Source organism: Arachis hypogaea, chromosome 3 (genome assembly GCF_003086295.3).
Source record: "Arachis hypogaea cultivar Tifrunner chromosome 3, arahy.Tifrunner.gnm2.J5K5, whole genome shotgun sequence".
Lineage (NCBI taxonomy): Eukaryota > Viridiplantae > Streptophyta > Magnoliopsida > Fabales > Fabaceae > Arachis > Arachis hypogaea.
This window is the reverse complement of record NC_092038.1, coordinates 139,813,767-139,834,434: the sequence shown is the minus strand read 5'-3', so window position 1 is coordinate 139,834,434 and position 20,668 is coordinate 139,813,767. Positions and strand designations below refer to the sequence as shown.

Below are 20,668 nucleotides of genomic sequence, written 5' to 3'. Positions count from 1 at the left end.
AAATATTATTTATATATCAAAATTCATCAAAATCAATCACTACTATATATTTGTATAAAAATATATATATAATTTAATTTGTATATTATTTTATATTTCAATATATATTTTACACTAATAATTAATTTTAGTAATTGATTTTAATATACTCTTAACATAATTATTCTTGTTTATATACCCCAAAAATTCCATGATCAATTTTAACATGTTAAAACTTAACCTTTTTTTTTTTTAAAAAAAAGGGGAACATTTAATTTATTGATATAAATAAAATTAAAAATAGAATCACTTACGCCAATATATATAGTTATTAAAGATAGAATTCCTCAATTCTCCCAGTAAAACTATAGCACAAAACTAACATTCAAGATTCTAAATCTGAGAGAAGAAAACTTAAAAAATAAAAAAATAAAAACTAGTATTAGAAATATAAAAAAGTAAGAATTTATATATAGGAAAAATAAAACTTAATTAATTATTTGCATTTAGTTAATAATTTTTTATGCAAATGGACATTAGAAGAGAACTTGTAGAAGCAACCATTGGCGATGAACGCGCCAACGCGGTATATAATCGCAATGCATTAAATTTGAGCCTCTTAAGCCTCATCTGCATGACTTGGTCAGTTGGTCTTGTGTGCCAATGAAAAGAGTTGGTCCATGTGTGAAAGAAGAAAAAACAAAACAAAACGAATTGAAGATACAAAATGGTGATCGGAAAAATTATATCGTTGTTAAAATATATTTTATATGTAACTTTGAAATTTTGAATGTGTAATAACTTTTTAATTTTCAAATATATGCGACATTTTATTGTTTCCCCGACAGACAAAAATATATATTATTAGAGGAACGCATAGATAGAGGAATTGTTAATTAAATTAAGAGAAAAATTCAAAATTGTTCCTGATAATTATCTCGAAAGACAACGAGATTTTTGACAAAAAAAAAAATCAATCCGGTCCCTAATAATTACCTCGAAAGGACAACGAGATCTCTATATAAAAAAAGTCAATGTTATTTTTTTTGGCACAGATCTAATCAATTCCTAAAAAAAAATATCAGGAACCGAATTTAGTATTTTTTTTTTCTTGGAGGCCTCATTATCCTTTCGAGATAATTGTCAGGACCAGGTAGGTATTCACTCACTAATTAATTAGTGTAGTTAACTAGATATATAGTTACCCGTGTCCGTAGCGCGTATTAGGAGTAATATTGAACGTTGAAATCCTTGCTTTTTAGAACTTATTTTATTAAACTTCAATTCGTTAAATTTCTTCTGAACTTTACATGACGGTTTTTGCCACGGTTTGGGTGTGACGACTCACATCACCGCGGATATCTCCTTGTGCCACAAGCTACATTTTTCGCGCAAACTAAATCAGATAATTCAATTTGTAAAAATGAGAAATGTAATATGAAAACAAAAATTGATAGAAATTTCTATGTAGATTACCATGAATCACTTGGTAATTTCGGTTATTGTGAACAAGGAATTAATGTATAGCACCCCCTATAAATACAGGATTCTCATATTGTTATGCTTCATCGATCATCAACATTCATAAGATACATATATCCACATTCCAAAAACCAATACCAATTATATATATATATTCCGAAAACATACACATAATAATGAGTAACCAAAGCATAAGCATTCAAAAGGTTCTGTGCCCTGTGAAAAGGCCACCTCCTACTAATTCAAATCCTCCTCCAAAACCTGTAAAAAAGTTGCCAACTATTCAAGATGCTTTTGCAAGAAGGAGCAAATCATAATCCCACTACGTACTTATTATTCCAAATTAAAAGCTCCTTATGAATAATTGTTTGGTTTATATTCTTATTTATTTCATCAGCATACTAATTTCTTATAGTCTTTGATTTAATTTTGTAGGTTACAGATTCAAGTGTGCTTTTGGTGAATGAAGCAATGCAATTAAGTACGTACCATGAGGAGGATATATGTAGTAGTCTTATTTGTTTATTTTATTTATTTGTTGGTTTGACTTCATATACATTTGTTAAAATATGTATGTGCTTCTATCTCCAATAGTTGTACTTTAATTTAATGTGTTTCTCATTGTAAACAAGTGAGAGTTATCTTAGTAATAAAAATGTGATGATATGCATTTGTGCGGTGTTAAACCCTAAACCATACTAACTAATAATTGAGGAAATTTTGCCATATGAGAACGTTGAATAATGTAGAACTTAACATTATAATAGCTTCTCAAAAGTCTATCTATTACCTTATGAGAAAATGTGGGGACTTAGAGATAGAGAAGAACTTGATGAAGATTGCCTTGTTGTTGTTGTTGTTTCGTTTCTAGGATTTAGCTTGGTAGAACGTTTTTTATGACAACAAATACATAAATTATATTGCCCATGTTGAATAATTGGGTGTTTGCTTTTTCGCATATGAACAATTACGAATTTGTTTTCTCAAATAGAATAATTGGGGACTTATTCTCTGCTTCTTTGATTTTGAATTTTTGTTCATTTATAAGATTATTAGATTAATTTATTTGATTTTAATCTTTCTATTGAAAAAGGGTATTTTTGTCATAACAATAAAAAAGAGTTATTTAACTTTTTCATTAAAATAATCAAAAGGATGTATTTGTATTTTTAAAATTATTTATAAATATATTTTAAAGTATATGATGATATGATATTTAAAAAAAAAATAATGACGAAGATAAATATAATTTAAGTGTTATTTTTCATTCGCTTACATTTCTATCGTATCAATATATATATATTCTATCTTATCGATACATATAAATTAATTATCGTACTAAAACCAACTCCTAATTAATTACTTAGATCATCTTGACATAACACATTACATGGAATTAATATTTCAATACATATTGTCTGTAGTAGGTATAATTTTTTATTAAATATTTTTTAAAAGGAGTAATAACTAACTCGAAAAACAATTTTTGATACTCAATTCCAGTCAACTTCATTCTTAGTTTTCTTTTTTCCAATATTACTTTTAACACAACTATAATTTCACTCATCATTGTTATTGTTGTCTATTCTCTGAGATTATTACTCTTGTTACTCGTATTTTAAATTCTAAATTTTAAATCTTAAATTTTAAATTTTAAAATTTTTAAAATGATAAGAAGAAAAAAATAATTTTGATAATAAAAAAAAGCTGGCTGATGTCGGCTGATCTAAAATTTGGTTTGCCATGTAGTTTCCTTTAAAAATTAAATAAAATTATAATTTATTAAATAGTGTATAAATTTGGACTTTATAATAAATACATAATTCAACAAGTAATAATATGAAGTTCAAAATTTCTGATTCGACGACGAGATTGCTGGCTCTAAATTTGAAGACGATACCGTGTACGTTGACTAAGAGCACCTTTAATGGTGAGTTCCTCTTTGACTTTTTTCTGACATATAGGAACTCTAACCATTGGAGGAGAGAAGGAGTGAGTTCTCGCACAAGGATCAGGTAAGGGAGTCCTTCTAAGCAGGGACTCAAATTAATCAATAACAACTTGTCATTTGACAAGTTATTATAAAAAAATAATAATATAAAATCTGAAATAATTAAATAATAATTAAATTAGTAATAATTATAATAAAAATTATATTTTTATTTAATTAATAATTTATATTAATTATTTAAATAATAATTAATTAAATAATTAATTAGATTAAATAATTAAGTTTTTATTTAATTAATTATTTATATTATAATTAATATTGAATATTATTAATAATATTATATTAAGTTATAATTAATTAAATTTACTTACATTAAAAAATAAATTTAATTTTTATACCTTATAAAATAATTTTTAGTTGAGTTGGTTATTTTTATTTTTAAAATTTAAAATGCTAATGATATTATTAAAATTAGCAGTTGTAAACACAAAACTATAAATTAGTATAATCTCGAATTATATATTGTGTATTATTATTATATATGAATTTATTTAATATTAATATCTTTTAATAATGAATTATTTTTAAATTTATAAATTTAAATAATATTATTGAAAAAAATTAATTATATTAATTTTAAGTATTTTAATTAATTAATTAAGTGGAACCACAATAGGGACTAAAGTTAGTTCCTCCTAATGGAGAAGATAGAGATGCTTTGAGTTCCTATTTATTGTTTATGACGCAAAAACTGATGTGGATTTACTTTTTATGACAGGTGGGCCATAAACAGGAATTGGGATGAGTTTCCTACTGGAGATGGTCTAACAGCCTAAGCATGGGAGCAGTTGGGTGATAATATTTTATTTTATCCTTTACAAGTATTAAAACCTATTAATTAATCAAAGAAGAGTTACATGGCTAACTAATATAAGTTAATTAATTAATTTAATTATCATTTAATTTTAATTATAAAAATATTTTTATTGTACATATTATATACTAATTACATTCGCTATCCATACTTTTCCTATAAGTTATTAAGGCTAATGTAAGAAAATTGAAATAATTTCTCTCTCTCTCAAAAAGAGGAAAAAATTATTAACTAAATACAAAAATATGTTAATCACCCATTTTTTTAAAAAATAAATTGGTTTTATATTTTTCAATTCCCTAATAACAGAGATGTTTTGTATATTTCTGTTAACTTCTTTAATTTATATATAGAGATTAATTTTTATGTAATGACAATATAAATCATACAATTATAACTATTTTTTAGATGATTATTATTTATGCAGTTAATATAAAAAATAGTTCTTTTACTAATATGACGTTATATGATTAAATTCACATGCATGCAAAACGATTTTATATTTATAATGTATCAAAATTAAATTCTTTATATACCATATCTTTTATTTAACAGATGTAATCAAATGCTTTTATTTAACATATAATTAACAAATTTATTTTTACTATTTTTTATTAAAAATTTAAAATATTTAGTTTGTTGTCTTTTTTTCTATTGACTATATATTGGTTATAAATTAAAATTATTTGTCATGGACTTAAAGGTGTACCCCAAAACTCTATTCGAATTAGAATAAACACCAATCCGACCTCTTGTTTACATAAGCCTTTATACCACCTTTGGCAAAAGTCCTAAAGCTTGTACTATCAGTGCTGATTACATTGTGGTAGACACCCGATCTACCTATAATGTAGTAATAGGTTGGACACCTCTAAACTGAATAGTTTCCAACAAAGAAGGGGATAGCCACCATTTATAGAGATCAAAAGTCGGAGCATAAATGCTATAAAAAGTTTTAACTTTAGAAGCAGCCCCACAAGAAAAATTTGACATCTTTTAGAGCTCACGAAAAAAAGTTTGACCTTTTTTAAAGGTTAGACTCTACATGATATCGAAACCTCCAAGCTTACAAAGGAAATTTGATCTCTTTGCTTGAAAGGCTTTTGATATGCCAAGCATTCATCCCGACCTCATGAACCACAAGCTAGATGTATATCCAGGTGCCTGACTTGTACAATAGAGGTGACTGTTAGCAGTAAAGCTCTGGCAAGCTGCAATTGAATGACAGTTAGGAAGTTAGTTACAAATAGAACTTTTAAGAAGTCTCTAGAAGTAGTTAGTTATTCTTCCAGCTAGTTAAGATAGCTACATTTCTGACTATATATATCAATGACACCTGTAAAAGAAAGCAAGGCAAATTCATTTTCTTCACAAGTCTAAGATCTGCTTTCTTTTTCTCTCTGTTTTCTTTTTCTTTCTGCTTTTTCTCTGTTCTTCACTTTATCTTCAATCCTGTACTGATACCTCACATGGTATCAGAGCTTCAGATCCATGGAACACGCTTCACAGTTCGCCACCACAGCACCTACAGGCGCACCGAACCAGAATGCATTCGCTGCATTCTCTGCAACCAAGCTCAATGAGAACAACTTCAAAGCATGGAAGAAACAAGCACTCACATGCATCAAGGTCAACAAGCTGCAAGATCATCTCAATTCCGTAAAGATTCCAACAAGGTTCAGCTCAGAATCAGATCACAGAAATGAAGTTGAAAGCCAAGAATACTCAGAATGGGAGATTCAAGATCAATGGCTTGTCGCTTGGCTCATCGCGTCCATGGAGCCAAACTTTGTGAATCGAGTTGTTGAATGTGAGTACGCATGTTAAATCTGGACCACACTAGAAGAATACTTTGCAGTGCGAACGAAAACAAAAATCAAACAATTAAAGTCTCAACTAAGAACGCTCAAGAAACACGGGTCAACAGTAATAGAATATATGTCAAAGATCAATCAAGTGGCAAATTCGCTAATAGGTGCACCTCTCTCAAGAGAAGAATACATCGAATTAGCATTGGCAGGTCTTAGAGAAGAATACAATACATTTGTCACCGTTGCAATGGCAAGTATGGATCACACTACCGAAAGCGACTTTGAAACACAACTCTTGATTTAAGAAGAGTTGATTGAGAGATTCAGAAAAAATGAGCTAAGCTCAATGCAAGTAAACATTGCTCAAAGTGATGAAACTCAAGATACAGCGCTCAAAGGAGAAACTATAACAACTACAACGGCAGAGGCAGTGGCTTCCGAAGCTCCAGAGGCAGAGGCCAATTCAGGGGAGGACGGTCCTCATAATAGCAAGGAAGGAGACCACAATGCCAACTCTGTGGCAAGATTGGCCACACAGTCATCCAGTGCTACCATTGCTTCGATCAGGAATTCATGAACCCTCACCTCTAACCCCTAAACACGGCTCAACCACCATCTCTTGCCTTTCACAACAACTCAAGCCCGAACATCCCTCAGCAGTAGCAACAATCCGCAAACACACTGCAACCTACCCTTCCCAACCCTCAAGCTCTTCTAACCGTGCCTTCATTAGTACCAAACACTGCATGGTACCCAGACTCGGGAGCCTCTCACCACATCACATATGATCCAAGAAACCTAACCACAGGAACAAATTATGAGGGTACAGAACAGGTCTTTGGAGGTAATGGCCAATGTATGAAAATTAAGCATATTAGAAGTACATTAATGCATGCATCATAATCAAATAGACCGTTTCAATTACAAAATCTGCTCCATGTCCCTATCATATCCAAAAACTTAGTAAGTGTAGCTAAGTTTGCATTAGATAATTGTGTGTATTTTGAATTCTGGCTTTACTTATGCAATGTGAAATGCTAGATCTTCAAAAAAATTCTTCTTCAAGGACTGCTTAAAGAAAGACTGTACAAATTTGAGGGAGTTCATACCCCCACATCATACCCCCACATTAACCTGATCCACTCATACCCCCACATCACCACTCATATCAGTACCTATTTGTTCATATCCTGAACCGAGCTATAAGTTGTAGAAGAACAAATTCAGACACTGCTAGAAGTTGGCTTTATAAGGAAGGTAAAATACCCATTATGGTTTGCGTACGTAGTACTCATGAAGAAACAAAATGGGAAGTGGAGGATGTGCATTGACTACACCGACCTTAACAAAGCTTGTTCAAATGACCTTTATCCACTTTTCAGTATCGACGCTCTGATAGATTTGGCCTCAGGCTACAAATACTTGTCTTTCATGAACGCATATTCGGAATACAACTAAATCCTGATGTATAAGCCGGATCAAGAGAGTACCTCTTTCATTACTTTCGAAGCAAACTACTGCTATATGATAATGCCCTTTGTATTAAAAAATGCTGGAGTCACTTATCAAATATTAATAAATAAGATGTTCTCATCTCACTTTAAAAAATTAATAGAACTCTACATAGATGATACGACTGGTTTTAGATTTTAGGTTTTTGACCCTATTATTATGCAATTTTGTAAATTCGATCATGTTTCTACGTAAAAATTATAAAATTTTGTAATAAAAATAGGTTGATGAAAAAATTTGACAACATATTATAATAAATATTGTGGCAGTTTTAAAATAATAAGATTCTAAAATTGTGATGGTTATTATGGTAGTTTTAATGAAAATTACTGTAATTTTTTTAAATTATGGCCGTTTTTTATTTTTTGGTTATTATTGACATTTTTTAAAATTGTGGCGGTTTAAAATTACATTATATATGGAGAATAATGGCAGTTTAAATACCATTTTAAATAATTTAATAATCATCATTTTAACCAATTTAAAATAGCGATTTAAGAACCATTTTAAACTAACTCAAAAATTGTTATTTTAATATGAAAATTGTGGTAATTTTTAAAAAATCGCCTTAATAACTAAATGGGACTTAAAATTAAAGCGATTTTTTTACTATCGTTCAAGGTAATAATGACCGTTAAAATCGTCGTAAAATTAAAAAAAAAAAACATATTTTAACCAGAATTTTTTATAATGCTAGGAGATTACTTATTAATTTTACCCTGATTTATATTGATACCTTTCAATGGAGAACAAACGTACAATAATGGAAATAATGACCTATACTTATATTATATTATGAATATTATATTCACAATCTACTTGAAATAGCACTGCCTATAATATAAACTTTCAGAGACATTAATAATAATTACACATAAAAGTTGCCTTCTACGTATAATGTTCAAAGCTGCAAATTAAACAGCGACCACTAATAATAACAAAACGAACAAGAAGTAACGAATTACAATTAATTAACCAAATAATAGATGATCTTTATTCTTTGATTAACAATAATAATATAATCTCTGCTGCTGCTGCTGCAAGCTTATTCCTTTAATTTCAATAGCTAGTAGCTACATAGCTTCCACTTCCCCATATGCATGTACGACCTTCAACAAAAATATTGAAAAGATGAATAATAATCTTTTATTATCTTCTCATCATGCTTAATAATGATGAGCTAATTAATAAAATTTAAAAAACAGCTATATATATATAAAAGTAATTAACTAATCATATAGAAAGTTAAAGCAAAGTTTTGTAGGACAAAAGTTTGCAGTTCAAGAAAGTAGCGGTGAATAATAAAATAAAAACAGTTAATGATTAGTCAACATAATTAGATGTATAGGTATTTTTTTTTTTTAATTAGCTAATATCATTTAATGGAAGTAATGCAAGAAAATATATATAGACTTTAAGTACCTGTTTCCTAGTGATCATGGACGTGATGACTTCATGTTCATCTTAGCTTGTAGGCCATGTCTCCAGGTTTTGCTGGTGGTGGCTGCTGATGCGGCTGTGGCTGCGGATTTGAGTTTGTTTTTCCAATCGTGTAGGCCATGTTTCCAGTTTGTGCTGCTGGTGGCTGCTGCTGCTGCCGACCTGAGTTCCCTCTTGGAATCTCGTAGGCCATGTGATCAGCAGTGTTCATTGTTTCTTTTTTCTGTTGTTATTGGTTTTTGTTCTTGCTAGGTGTTGGGTTAGCTTGGAAATCTATTCATATGGCATCTTAATTTATAGATGCTACGTGATTCTTGCATGCATATTCTACGTAAATTAGGGTACATTTACGTATGATATATATCAGCGTCTCAACATTTGTAAACTTTACATGAAATTTAACTTGTAATAATATTATATTTTGAGATTGTTGTATTCTTATTAACTGTATAGTTCAGATGCGTTCTTGAGAAAACTAATTAATTAGGGAAACTCATGGTAGCTAAGAGAGGCATGTACGGTCATTACTTTTATTTTTTATTTTTTATTAGAAGAGATTACTGGTTTTTCATGTTGATGGACATTGCATGAGAAATGCTACTGCATTTCGATGGACATTGCAGGGAAATGATGAAATGCTCTTCGATCTCCATTTTTATTTTGTATTTTTTAATTATAAGAAAATCGATGACAATAATAATTAATAACTCGATGAGTAATTTGTAAAAGAATTTCAGTATCATTTGCGCCAACAATTCGAGGAACTAAGCCAACCCATGCGTGCGTATTTGAAGAGATTAACAGTAACGCATATATGGGGAATGAGTTAGTTGGATAGACTATTATAGAGATCAACATTATATTATTTTATTTCAATTTCTCTAGATAGATAACGGGGTGCAAACCATGTAAACAATGGATTGTATCCAAGTTCACTAAAAAAAAAAAAAAATTCAAGTTAACTAAAAAAAAAAAAAGTAAATGCTATCCAACCCTTCTAAAATAATATGTAAATTACTCTTTATAATATGTCAAATTTTAATTGGTCATTATCTTAACCATAATTAATTTATTTTGTAATTTATTATTTGAGACGAGTAATGGTATAATTTCTTAAAATATCAAAATCTCACTCCCTTTAATTGAAGCACATTTCCACTCCTCAATTCTTTCTTCATCGCGTAGTTTCGGCCCTTCCAAGTATCGTCGTCGTCGTCGTGACAAGAAGCACCGAGTCGTCGTCACTCTCACGCAATCTCTCTTTCTTCAGTGTATCATTTCTTAACTACGTTGTTAAATTTCCGTCATTCCTAGTATAGCCAGCAACGCCGATGTCATTGTTATCTCCTGTCTTCTCACTCGATTCCTCTTTCTGCTGTGGATCACTCTTTACTAACATAATTAATGGTTAATTTAGTTATTAAATTTTTTATTAAAAAAATATATCTTTATTTAATTACATAATAGAACATATATTCATATGTAAAATATAATATAATAAAGTAAATCTACTTAGGTACTGAAAATATAATTAAAATAATAAACATATAAATATAATAGTAAAAGTTGTACTCTAAACAAGTAAATATATGCTTTATCATACATAAATTATTTTAAAAAATTGAATAAATTATTAAAATTAATAACAAAAATTTAAAATGATAAAATCTAACTTTTTTACAGTATTTTTTATAATATTTTATTCTTTTAATTTTTAATTTATTAGTATTTTATTATTTAATTAATGATTAAACAAATTATTTTTATGAAAAATTATTTTTTGTATTATTTTAAAAAAGAGACCAATATAACAGTTTAAAAAATAACGTAAAAATAGTATTTTAAATAAAAAATATTTAATATTAAAATTTTTAAATATAAAAATAAATTGTATAAATATTTAACAGATAAATATAAAATACATACCTAAAATAAATAAAATATATAAAAAAATATATCACGTAATATTTAAAAAATTAAAATCAGTTGTATATTTTAGATTTAAACAATTTAATGTAGTTTTTTTCTGGATAATATATATTTTAATGTAAATACTTAGATTTACTTCATTAATAGATTTTAGATCAACACTTTGATTTTAAATAAATTTTTATTATTTTAGAAGTCTAAAAATTATTTTTGTAAGATAGATTGATATTAATTCATTATTTTTAATAAAATTTTAATATATTTATTGAACAATGTTAAAAATCAAATAGATAAATTTTAGATGAAACACTTCGATTCTAATATATATAGACCTCTAAATAATTTATAATAAATATAGAACATCTTAAATATATGTCTATTAGATAGTTTATAAACGTGCAAAATCTCTATTTCCTATATATTAAACTAGATTTTAGATTGAATTAGATCCATACTTAATTTTAATACTCATTAAAGTTAATTTTAATACGCATTAAAGTTAATTTTTAATTAATCTCATGCATGATCAATCCTAACTTTCTAATAAATATCACCTTGTAATGCACTGAATTCGCAGGAAGGAAAAAAATCTGACTTTCTAGCCGCTACTAGGGGTGGAAACAGGCCAGGTCAGGCCAGCTTTACTCTTAACAGGCCTGACTTGTCATGTAGTTGATTGGCCTGAGCCTGGCCTGCAGCTTGTTATAAACTTTTTTCAAAGTACTAAGCCTCACTTGTTATTCAACCTGGCCTGGCCTGAAGTCTGTTAAAAGGCCTGTTAATTTTTTTTTTTACAAAAATAAAAATATTATTTTAAAAAAATATTTTTTAATAAACATATTTATATATAAAATATTATATTTAATATTTATAAGAATTTTTAAATTTTAAAGTATTTAAAATATACAAAACTATTTATAATTAAATATAGTAAATTTAAAATATCTCATTATCTTGTTAATAATAAAAAAGTTATTTATATATATAATTATGTATTAAATGGTTCAGACAGGTCTGACAGGCCAGGCCAGGCTAATTAGTGAGTCTGGGCTTGGCCTATTAACATAATAAGGCCTTTATAACAGTCTGAGCCTGTGCCTATTTTATAACAGGTCAGGCTAAACACAGGCCAGGCTGCAGACCCCTTGCAGGCCGTCTGGCCTTTTTCCACCCCTAGCCGCTGCTCATGTTCAAACTTTTGACGGTTTCTTACTCATCAATTGGTTATCGATTACATTCACAAATACTTGGAGTATTATTTTCAAATGCAGAACTAATATATGCATTATATTGATGTTTTTCAATAAAAATATACCATAAAGTATATTTTTGTCTTTAAAATTTAATAAAAATTTTAAATATTTATAAATTTTATTTTGTTTTAATTTTAATTTTATCTTAAAAATTTTTTATTTGTATCAAATATATTTTTAGAGGCTAATTTTGTATGCATTATTGTTCAATTAGTCTTAAATTTTTTAAAAATTTAACTGTCAAAAATATATTTGATGTAAATAAAAAATTTTGAGATAAAATTAAAATAAAAAAACTAAAAATACTTTTAAAATATTTATAAATTTTAAAGACAGAAATATATTTTACCCAAAAATATATTATTGTTATCGTTTTCTTAACGTGAAATATGAAGCATAATAAATATACACTGTTATTTTTACGAATAAAATACACGATACCCTTTTGAAGTGAAAAATAAGGATAATTTACTTAATTAAATTGTTTCACTCTCAATATTACGCAAATATATTGTTTCCAAATTCAATACGCAAATACATTGTTTCACTTATCTATATAAATCGCTACTGGCAGTAGCGGTTTACAGGTGTACAGAAACCGCTACAACTAGCCGCGGTTTACGTGTATTATGCATTGGTCATAAACCGCTGCTGCCAGCAGCGGTTTACGTGTGTTGGTGTGCGTGCGTAAACTGCTAGAGCCTATAGCGGTTTACGTATAGTTGGCTGCCTATATAAACCGTGGTGGTAGCCGCGGATTATTCATTTGGAGGGTTTGTGAGGTTTTTTAGAGAAAGAAAATTCTAGAGAGAGGTTAGAGCAAGTTGAGAGCGGGTCCGAGGTATCTCAGTGGTGACTTCCGGCGAGTTATCATGGCAGACAGGAGCTTGTACCGACTGAACGGTGTTGCGCATATTGCCGGTTCTATTGGTGACGAGGTTAGTTAATAATTATTTTTTTTAGGCTTAGCATTTGTTAGTTAGAAAAATGGTATGTAAGATAGACGAACTAGAATTTATATATTATTCCCTCTAGTTTGAAATTAGGCTTCGCATGCTAGGATGTTAGTTTAATCGGTTTGGGTTAATATTTTGAATTTTTCTTGTTAAGTTATAAATATGACTAGTTAGCTGAATTTCAAATCCTTCAATGAATGTTATTCTACATGTTGTTGGTTTAGTTTAGGGAAAGGGATAGTTGACGTTCATGATTTATTTTAGTTCGGTTAGTGTATTTGTATGATATGAAGTTTTTTATTTTAAAGCTTTATAATATTTTTATAATTCTGGCTATTATTTATTGAAGTATGTGTTTTGTTATTTTTACTATCGTAATTAGTTTCTATAATTTGAAGCTTACATGTTTTTCGACGGCTTAGTTATATAGGATTCATAGATTAATTTGTTTACCGGTTCATCATTTGTTGATGGTTTAAGATATTTGTTATTGTTAGATAGGAAAATTTTTTTATGGATAGGAGAATTTAATTGGACCCTGTATTTCTTTCATGTTCTGTGCAGCCCACTAGGTGTATATACAGTGTGAGACGGCAACAGAATATGCCCATGCATGAAAGGATCATCCCGTATTTAGAGAGGGCTGGATTGTACCATTTGGCCAGGCTAAACAGCTAATGGTTCTGGTTGGATGAGCCATTGGTTAGTGCGTTCGTTGAGAGGTGGCGTCCTGAGACGCACACGTTCCATATGCCTTTCGGAGAGTGCACAGTGACATTGCAAGGCGTGGCATTTCAGCTAGGGCTGCCTGTGGATGGGGAGGCTGTGAGTGGTTGCCTTGGTGAGTTTGAGAAATACATGGAGGGTGGCCGACCAGCTTGAGAGTGGTTTGAGGACCTATTCGGTGAGTGGCCTCCACCGAATAAGGTCAAGCAGATGACAGTACACTTTACATGGTTCCACGAGAGGTTTAGGATGCTACCACCAGATGCGACCGAGGAGACTGTCCGCATCTACACACGTGCCTACATCATGATGCTGTTATCGACTCAGTTATTTGGGGACAAGAGTGCGAACCGGGTACATATACGGTGGTTGCCATTTGTGGCAAACCTTAATGACATGGGGAGGTATAGCTGGGGGTCGGCCGCTTTGGCTTGGTTGTACCGATGCATGTGTCGGGTAGCAAACAGAAATGTGACTAACCTTGCGGGTCCCCTTCAGTTGCTGCAGAGTTGGATATTCTGGCGGTTTCCGTCTTTGAGGCTGTCCGGGTTTGAGGTTTTCTCTTTCCCGCTGGCATCCAGGTATAGGTTATGTTTTTTTAATGCTTAAAAATTTCATGGGCGGTTTTTTAAGTTTGTGTCACATATGATTTACAATTAGGTGGTCTGCCTACTTACCTCCGAATGATGGCAAGGAACAGAGGGTCATAAGCTATCGGCTTACATTGGATCGCTTGACCGCTCGTTATGTTAGTATTATACTAGTTAGGGTTTCGTTTCTGGTTTGCTCTCGAGTGGTGACTAGATATATACTTGTTGTGGTAATGTCTGATGAGTTCTAAATTTTCAAATTGTATGGGAGCCATACTCCGTGCTTGATGTACTTGCCGTGGTCCATCCGGAGGGCATGGCAACAGGGGTAGTGCAGCGCCTGGAAGTATCCACAGTCGCAGGTGCGATCCCTTAGAGAAACCCGATAGCTACCCAACGAGAATTTGCCCGTGGGAGTAGTCTCAGCCATTGTATAGTCAAGTTGATGCCTATCGAACACAGTCACTGTGAAGCACCTCAAATCCTTCAAGTTCCGCTTAATGGCGTTAACTAGTGCCTGCGAATACCGGTGTCCGGACCCTAACTGTGCCTCTGCCATCTGCCCCCGGACAACAAACAACTCCGCCAGCTGGAGATAGGTCGACTTAACCAGGGACGTCACTGGTAGATTTCTTGTGCCCTTCAAAACAGAGTTCACATACTCAGATATATTAGTCGACATGTGACCATATCGTCTCCCCCCATCCTTGTGCTGTGTTCACCTCTCATACTCCATCCTGTTTGCCCAGTCGCACATGGCTGGGTTCTCTGTCCTCATTATATCAAACCAATAGTCAAATTCTGCTTCCGTCTTCGCATAAGCGGCATTTACCAGCCACCTCCTCGCATCCTGTCCCTTGAAAGTAAGGGCAAAATTTGCAGCAACATGCCGAATACAAAATATCCGATAAGCATGAGGAGGTCACCAACTACTATCGGGGGACTCTAGTGCAGCCTTGATGCCATTGTGTCTATCAGAGATCACGAGAATACCTTGCTGTGGAGTAACATGTCTTCTAAGATTGGATAGAAAGTATGACCAAGACTCTGCATTTTTCCCCTCCACGAGTGCAAACGCAACAGGCAAAATATTCGAGTTACCATCCTGAGCGATCGCTAACAACAATGTCCTGCCATACTTGCCATAGAGGTGTGTTCCGTCGATACTTACGAGCGGCTTACAGTGGCGGAATGCCTCAATACATGGAGGGAATGTCCAAAACATGCGATGAAAGTAGACTCTATCTTTATCAACTTGGTCACCCACTCTAACCGGAGAGGTCTTCAGCAGAGCAACGGAACCGTCCATGGTGGATGTGACCCTAAGTATCCATCAAGGCAGATTCGCATATGACTCCTCCCAATCGCCATACATCTGCGCTACTGCCTCCTTCTGCTTCGCCAACCACACCTTCCGATAACTAGGCCTGAATCCATATGTCGCCTCCGTTGCCTCTTGCAACACCTTAATCGACACGGACGCATCAGCTCTAACCAATGGAAAGATTCTCGCACAGATGACATGATAATCAAGCTGCTTGTGGTCACTCGATATCGATGTGGCCATACACGTGTGTGGTCCGTTGTACCTCCTAACTTCCCATGTGCTCTTCCTTTTTCGCATGACTATCCGAATCAACTACGTGCACCCGTTACCAAACTCCTTGCATCTCCCTTGGTATTTCAGATTGTCTGACTCCATAACCTTGTACTCAACTCCACGCCGAATACTGAAATCTTTTACGCTCAGCACGGCTTCCTCCTTACTCTGGAACGATTGGCCAATCTGAAATTCAGTCATAGTTGTCCCATCATGCATCCCCTGCCCATCGAATGTTGCATCTACATTTTGGTGTTGGCCAATGGCTTCCAAGTTCAAAGAAGACATGTGGGGAGGGTACTCTTGTGTTCCAGAACCGGAACCTCCATGGGTTGGACGTGTACCTCTTGGAATATCATCATCACTATCCCCACCAATATCGACCGGCTCCTCATCTGAATCATCGTCACACAGCGCATTCTCAACTCGATCCGGTCCGGCATCAAATTCAAAATCAGGCACAACAGGAGCCACATATGCATGAACAGCCCCAGCATGTTCGGGCTCAGGAATCGGAACTGCCGCTGCTACCACAGGCATCGTTGTCGAGGCACCACCGACTGCAGTCGACTGAGGATTCGGTGCCAATGCCCCAGAGCTATCCACACCATCTTCCAACTTCGCAAGCAGCTCAGGTATCCTCACCTCCGGAAAACTACGCCTGCAGTGAAACAAGACCTGCAGGTCTTCATCCGACCCTATCACGAATGTCTCATATCTCACACCAGTTGAAACAACGGCTATGGGAATCTTGTAAAATAACTTTTTTACCCACTTCGTCCCACAGGTACCGAGCTTCCGTAATATGCTTAGCTTAATCTCTGCCAATGTACTCGACGATCGGATAAAAATACTAATCGGTTCTCTATCTGTGAATTTCACACCATGCCTTTTGCTCTTTTGAATTTTTTCAGAGTAGTGAACCAGAGCCACAAAACTATCCTCCCCCTCCATTTGTGAATAACACTCTATCTCTCTACATTTGGCCCTCCATAGTTTATATAGGCAGCCCCATTCAGCATGCTTAACGTAAACCGCTATAGACTCTAGCGGTTTACTATCATACACGCAGGCACGTAAACCGTTGCTGGTAGCAGCGGTTTATGACTAAGCCGTTTTGCACGTAAACCGCGACTGGTTGTAGCGGTTTCTGTACACCTGTAAACTGCTACTGCCAGTAGCAGTTTATATAGATTCGTGAAACAATGCAATTGCATATTAAATTTGGAAATAATGTATTTACGTAATATTGATGTTCAAACGATTTAATTAAGTAAATTGTCCGAAAAATAATATGTTTGACCTTGGTGTAAATATTTAACTTTATAAAGAAATAAAGTAAAATGAGGGTACAACCAGAAAGTTTTTTAAGTAAAACAATAAAGAATCCCACCAACCTCTTATTATACGGCTTGAAAGAAATCAAAGTACCGCCAGTCGTCAAACATCGTATCCACATTAATTTGACCAAACTACAAACTTTTGTTGTCGTGTGCGTGAAGTTAATTATTAATGGAGTAATTTCCAGTTAAGTTAACGCAAAATTTCTGTATGTCTAGAATTTCAAATCTTAATTAATAACCCTCTACAATGAGTAAGTAGTTAATAATTTCTTTTTAAGGTTAGAAAACAGAAGGGATGAAAAAAAAGTGTTTGCTTTAAACTTGTATCATGAACAAAATCATAAATTTATCCTAGCTACATATACTATAAGCTAATTAATCTAAGAATACCATATATCAACCTCGACTTTAGGTCTTTCCAAAATTAATTAAGAATAATTATTATCAACCACGTTCATGTTGACGTTAACAACCCTGAACTGGAATTTGGAGACACACACAGCCATTGTCCGGAGTAAAAGGACTAAAATGCCACTCCGTAAACCATTAATCACTTTCTAAATTCTCACCAAATACGACGAGTTGGTAAAAGTCGGTGGTGGTCTTCCGGCCTCTTAGGGAGGCCCACTTTGTTATATTTTATGAATTTTATTTTGAATAATATAAGTATAGAGAAATTTCATAAGTGCATTTGACATGTAATCTTAATAAAAATAATTAATTTTTATATTTAATACGTGAATAATTATTTAAAATAACAAATTACATCTGTTAATTATGTAAAAAGTTTTAGTTTATTGATGTATTAGAATTAAACTCCTTGTTTATATTTTTTTAAAAAGTTCATTTTTCTAATTCCCTCTTCTAAATAAAAAAGGAAACAAAATACTTTTCTTTTGTATTTAATAATTTTTTTTATTTTATTTAACCAAGTAAACAACTAAGTACTTCAATTTATTTTGTAGCAACTATGCATGTAGACTGTGTTAAAAAGAAATTTAAATTTAGTATTTATATATTTTTTATTTTAAAATATTATTTATATATCAAAATTTATCAAAATCAGTTATTATATATTTTTGTATAAATATATGTATAATTTAATTAGTGTATTTTATATTTTAATGTATATTTTACACTAATAATTAAATTTAATGTCTAATCTTAATATACACTACCTAACATAATTATTATTATTATATACCAAAAAAATTCTACGATCAATTTTAACCTGTTAAAACTTAACTCTCTTTTTTTAGAAAAAAAAAAAAAGAGAAAGCATTTGATTTATTGATATAAATAAAATTATAAATAGAATAACTTACGTGCGGCAATAGTTATGACTTATTAAAGATAGAATTCCTCAATTGAGTCAATTCCCCAGTAAAACTATAGCACAAAATAACATTCAATATTCTAAATCTGAAAGAAGAGAACTCTAAAAAAAATTTAAAAAAAAAAAACTAGTATTAGAAATATAAAAAAGTAAAAAAGTAAGAATTTATGTATAAGAAAAATAAAACTTAACTAATTATTTGCATTTAGTTAAGAAGAGAACTTGTACAAGCAACTAACCATTGGTGAACGCAGAACGCGGTATATCATCGCATTGCATTAAATTTGAGCCTCTCAACTCTCAGCTGCATGACTTGGTCAGTTGGTTATATGTTTAACTTTGAAATTTTGAATGTGTAATAACTTTCTAATTTTTAAATATATGCGACATTTTATTAGAGGAACACATAGAAGAGGAATTGTTAATTAATTATTTAGTATAGTTAGGACAATATTATATATCTAATAAATATTATTATTTTTTATCAGTATTTAGTCAATAATAATTTATATTTATATCTATAAAAATTTTATATACAAAATTATAAAATTTATATTTGTCAAAATTTATATTTATATTTTTTAAATTTTTTTACACATAAATTATTAAAATGTATTTATTAAAAATAATTTAGTGATTATATTAGTTAAATAATAAGAAAAAATACTAAAAATTTTTGGTGAAGAGTTTCTCGTTATTTAACTAGATATATAGTTACCCGTGTCCGTAGCGCGTATTAGTAGTAATGTTGAACGTTGAAATCCTTGCTTTTTAGAACTTATATTTTATTAAACTTCAATTGGTTAAATTTCTTCTGAACTTTACATGACGGTTTTTGCCACAGTTTGGGTGTGACGACTCACATCACCGCGGATATCTCCTTGTGCCACAAGCTACATTTTTCACGCAAACTAAATCAGATAATTCAATTTGTAAAAATGAGAAATGTAATATGAAAAAAAAAATTGATAGAAATTTCTATGTAGATTACCATGAATCACTTGGTAATTTCGCTTCTTATACGTGGGATTATGAACAAGCTAAGGAACTAATGCAGCACCCCTATAAATACACGATTCTCATGTTGCTATATGCTTCATCGATCATCAACATTCATAACATATCCACGACATTCCAAAAACCAATAGCAATTATATATACACAATAATGAGTAGCCAAAGCATAAGCATTCAAAAGGTTCTGTGCCCCGTGACAAGGCCACCTCCTAAGTCGTCTTCTAGTAATTCAAATCCTCCTCCAAAACCTGGAAAAAAGTCGCCAACTATTCAAGATGCCTTTGCAAGAAGAAGCAAATCATAATCCCACTACGTACTTATTCCAAATTAAATGCTCCTGATGAATAATTGTTTGGTTTATATTCTTATTTATTTCATCACCATACTAATTTCTTATATTCTTTGATTTTGTACGTTACAGATTCAAGTGTACTTTTGGTGAATGAAGCAATGCAATTAAGTACGTACCATGAGGAGGATATATATATGTAGTGGTCTTATTTGTTTATTTTATTTGTTAGTTTGACTCCACATACATTGGTTAAAAATATGTGCTTCTATCTCCAATAATTGTACTTCAATTTAATGTGTTTCTCATTGTAAACAAGTGAGTCATCTTAGTAATAAAATGTGATGATATGCATATATATATTTGTGCGTTGTTAAACCCTAAACCATACTAACTAATAATTGAGGAAATTTTGGCATATGGGAACGTCGAATAATGTGAAACATTAATAGCTTCTCAACAATCTATTACGTTATTTGATCGAGCACTAAAAGAGGAACAGGAACTGCATGAGAAATATACTAATACCTTCAATTTTGGAATACGGTAGCGAGCTATAGTAGTGTTGTGATTGTTTCGAT

General features: G+C 31.5%; 2 protein-coding genes and 3 long non-coding RNA genes across 5 annotated transcripts; 2 read left to right on the top strand and 3 right to left on the bottom strand.

The window, feature by feature from the left end:
- The first annotated feature begins 1,545 nt into the window (after nucleotides 1-1,545).
- Nucleotides 1,546-2,131, top strand: LOC112736099 (uncharacterized). The gene is made up of 2 exons (XR_003168723.2): nucleotides 1,546-1,787; nucleotides 1,897-2,131. It is a non-coding gene; the product is annotated as an uncharacterized lncRNA (long non-coding RNA).
- Nucleotides 2,132-8,375: 6,244 nt separating this feature from the next.
- Nucleotides 8,376-9,317, bottom strand: LOC140182850 (uncharacterized). The gene is made up of 2 exons (XR_011879049.1): nucleotides 9,032-9,317; nucleotides 8,376-8,718 (listed from the first exon to the last, which is right to left on the bottom strand). It is a non-coding gene; the product is annotated as an uncharacterized lncRNA (long non-coding RNA).
- Nucleotides 9,318-14,750: 5,433 nt separating this feature from the next.
- Nucleotides 14,751-15,185, bottom strand: LOC114925012 (uncharacterized). The gene has a single exon (XM_029291293.1). The coding sequence runs from the start codon at nucleotides 15,183-15,185 to the stop codon at nucleotides 14,751-14,753; it is 435 nt and encodes a 144-aa protein (XP_029147126.1).
- A 240-nt stretch (nucleotides 15,186-15,425) lies between these two features.
- LOC112735629 (uncharacterized) lies at nucleotides 15,426-15,812 on the bottom strand. Its single transcript, XM_025785156.1, has one exon. The coding sequence runs from the start codon at nucleotides 15,810-15,812 to the stop codon at nucleotides 15,426-15,428; it is 387 nt and encodes a 128-aa protein (XP_025640941.1).
- Nucleotides 15,813-19,875: 4,063 nt separating this feature from the next.
- Nucleotides 19,876-20,445, top strand: LOC112736098 (uncharacterized). The gene is made up of 2 exons (XR_003168722.3): nucleotides 19,876-20,111; nucleotides 20,220-20,445. It is a non-coding gene; the product is annotated as an uncharacterized lncRNA (long non-coding RNA).
- Nucleotides 20,446-20,668: the final 223 nt, after the last annotated feature.

Coding starts and splice junctions, on each gene's coding strand:
- LOC114925012 (XM_029291293.1), bottom strand. CDS start 15,185: ATGTCGACTAATATATCTGAGTATGTGAACTCTGTTTTGAAGGGCACA.
- LOC112735629 (XM_025785156.1), bottom strand. CDS start 15,812: ATGGACGGTTCCGTTGCTCTGCTGAAGACCTCTCCGGTTAGAGTGGGT.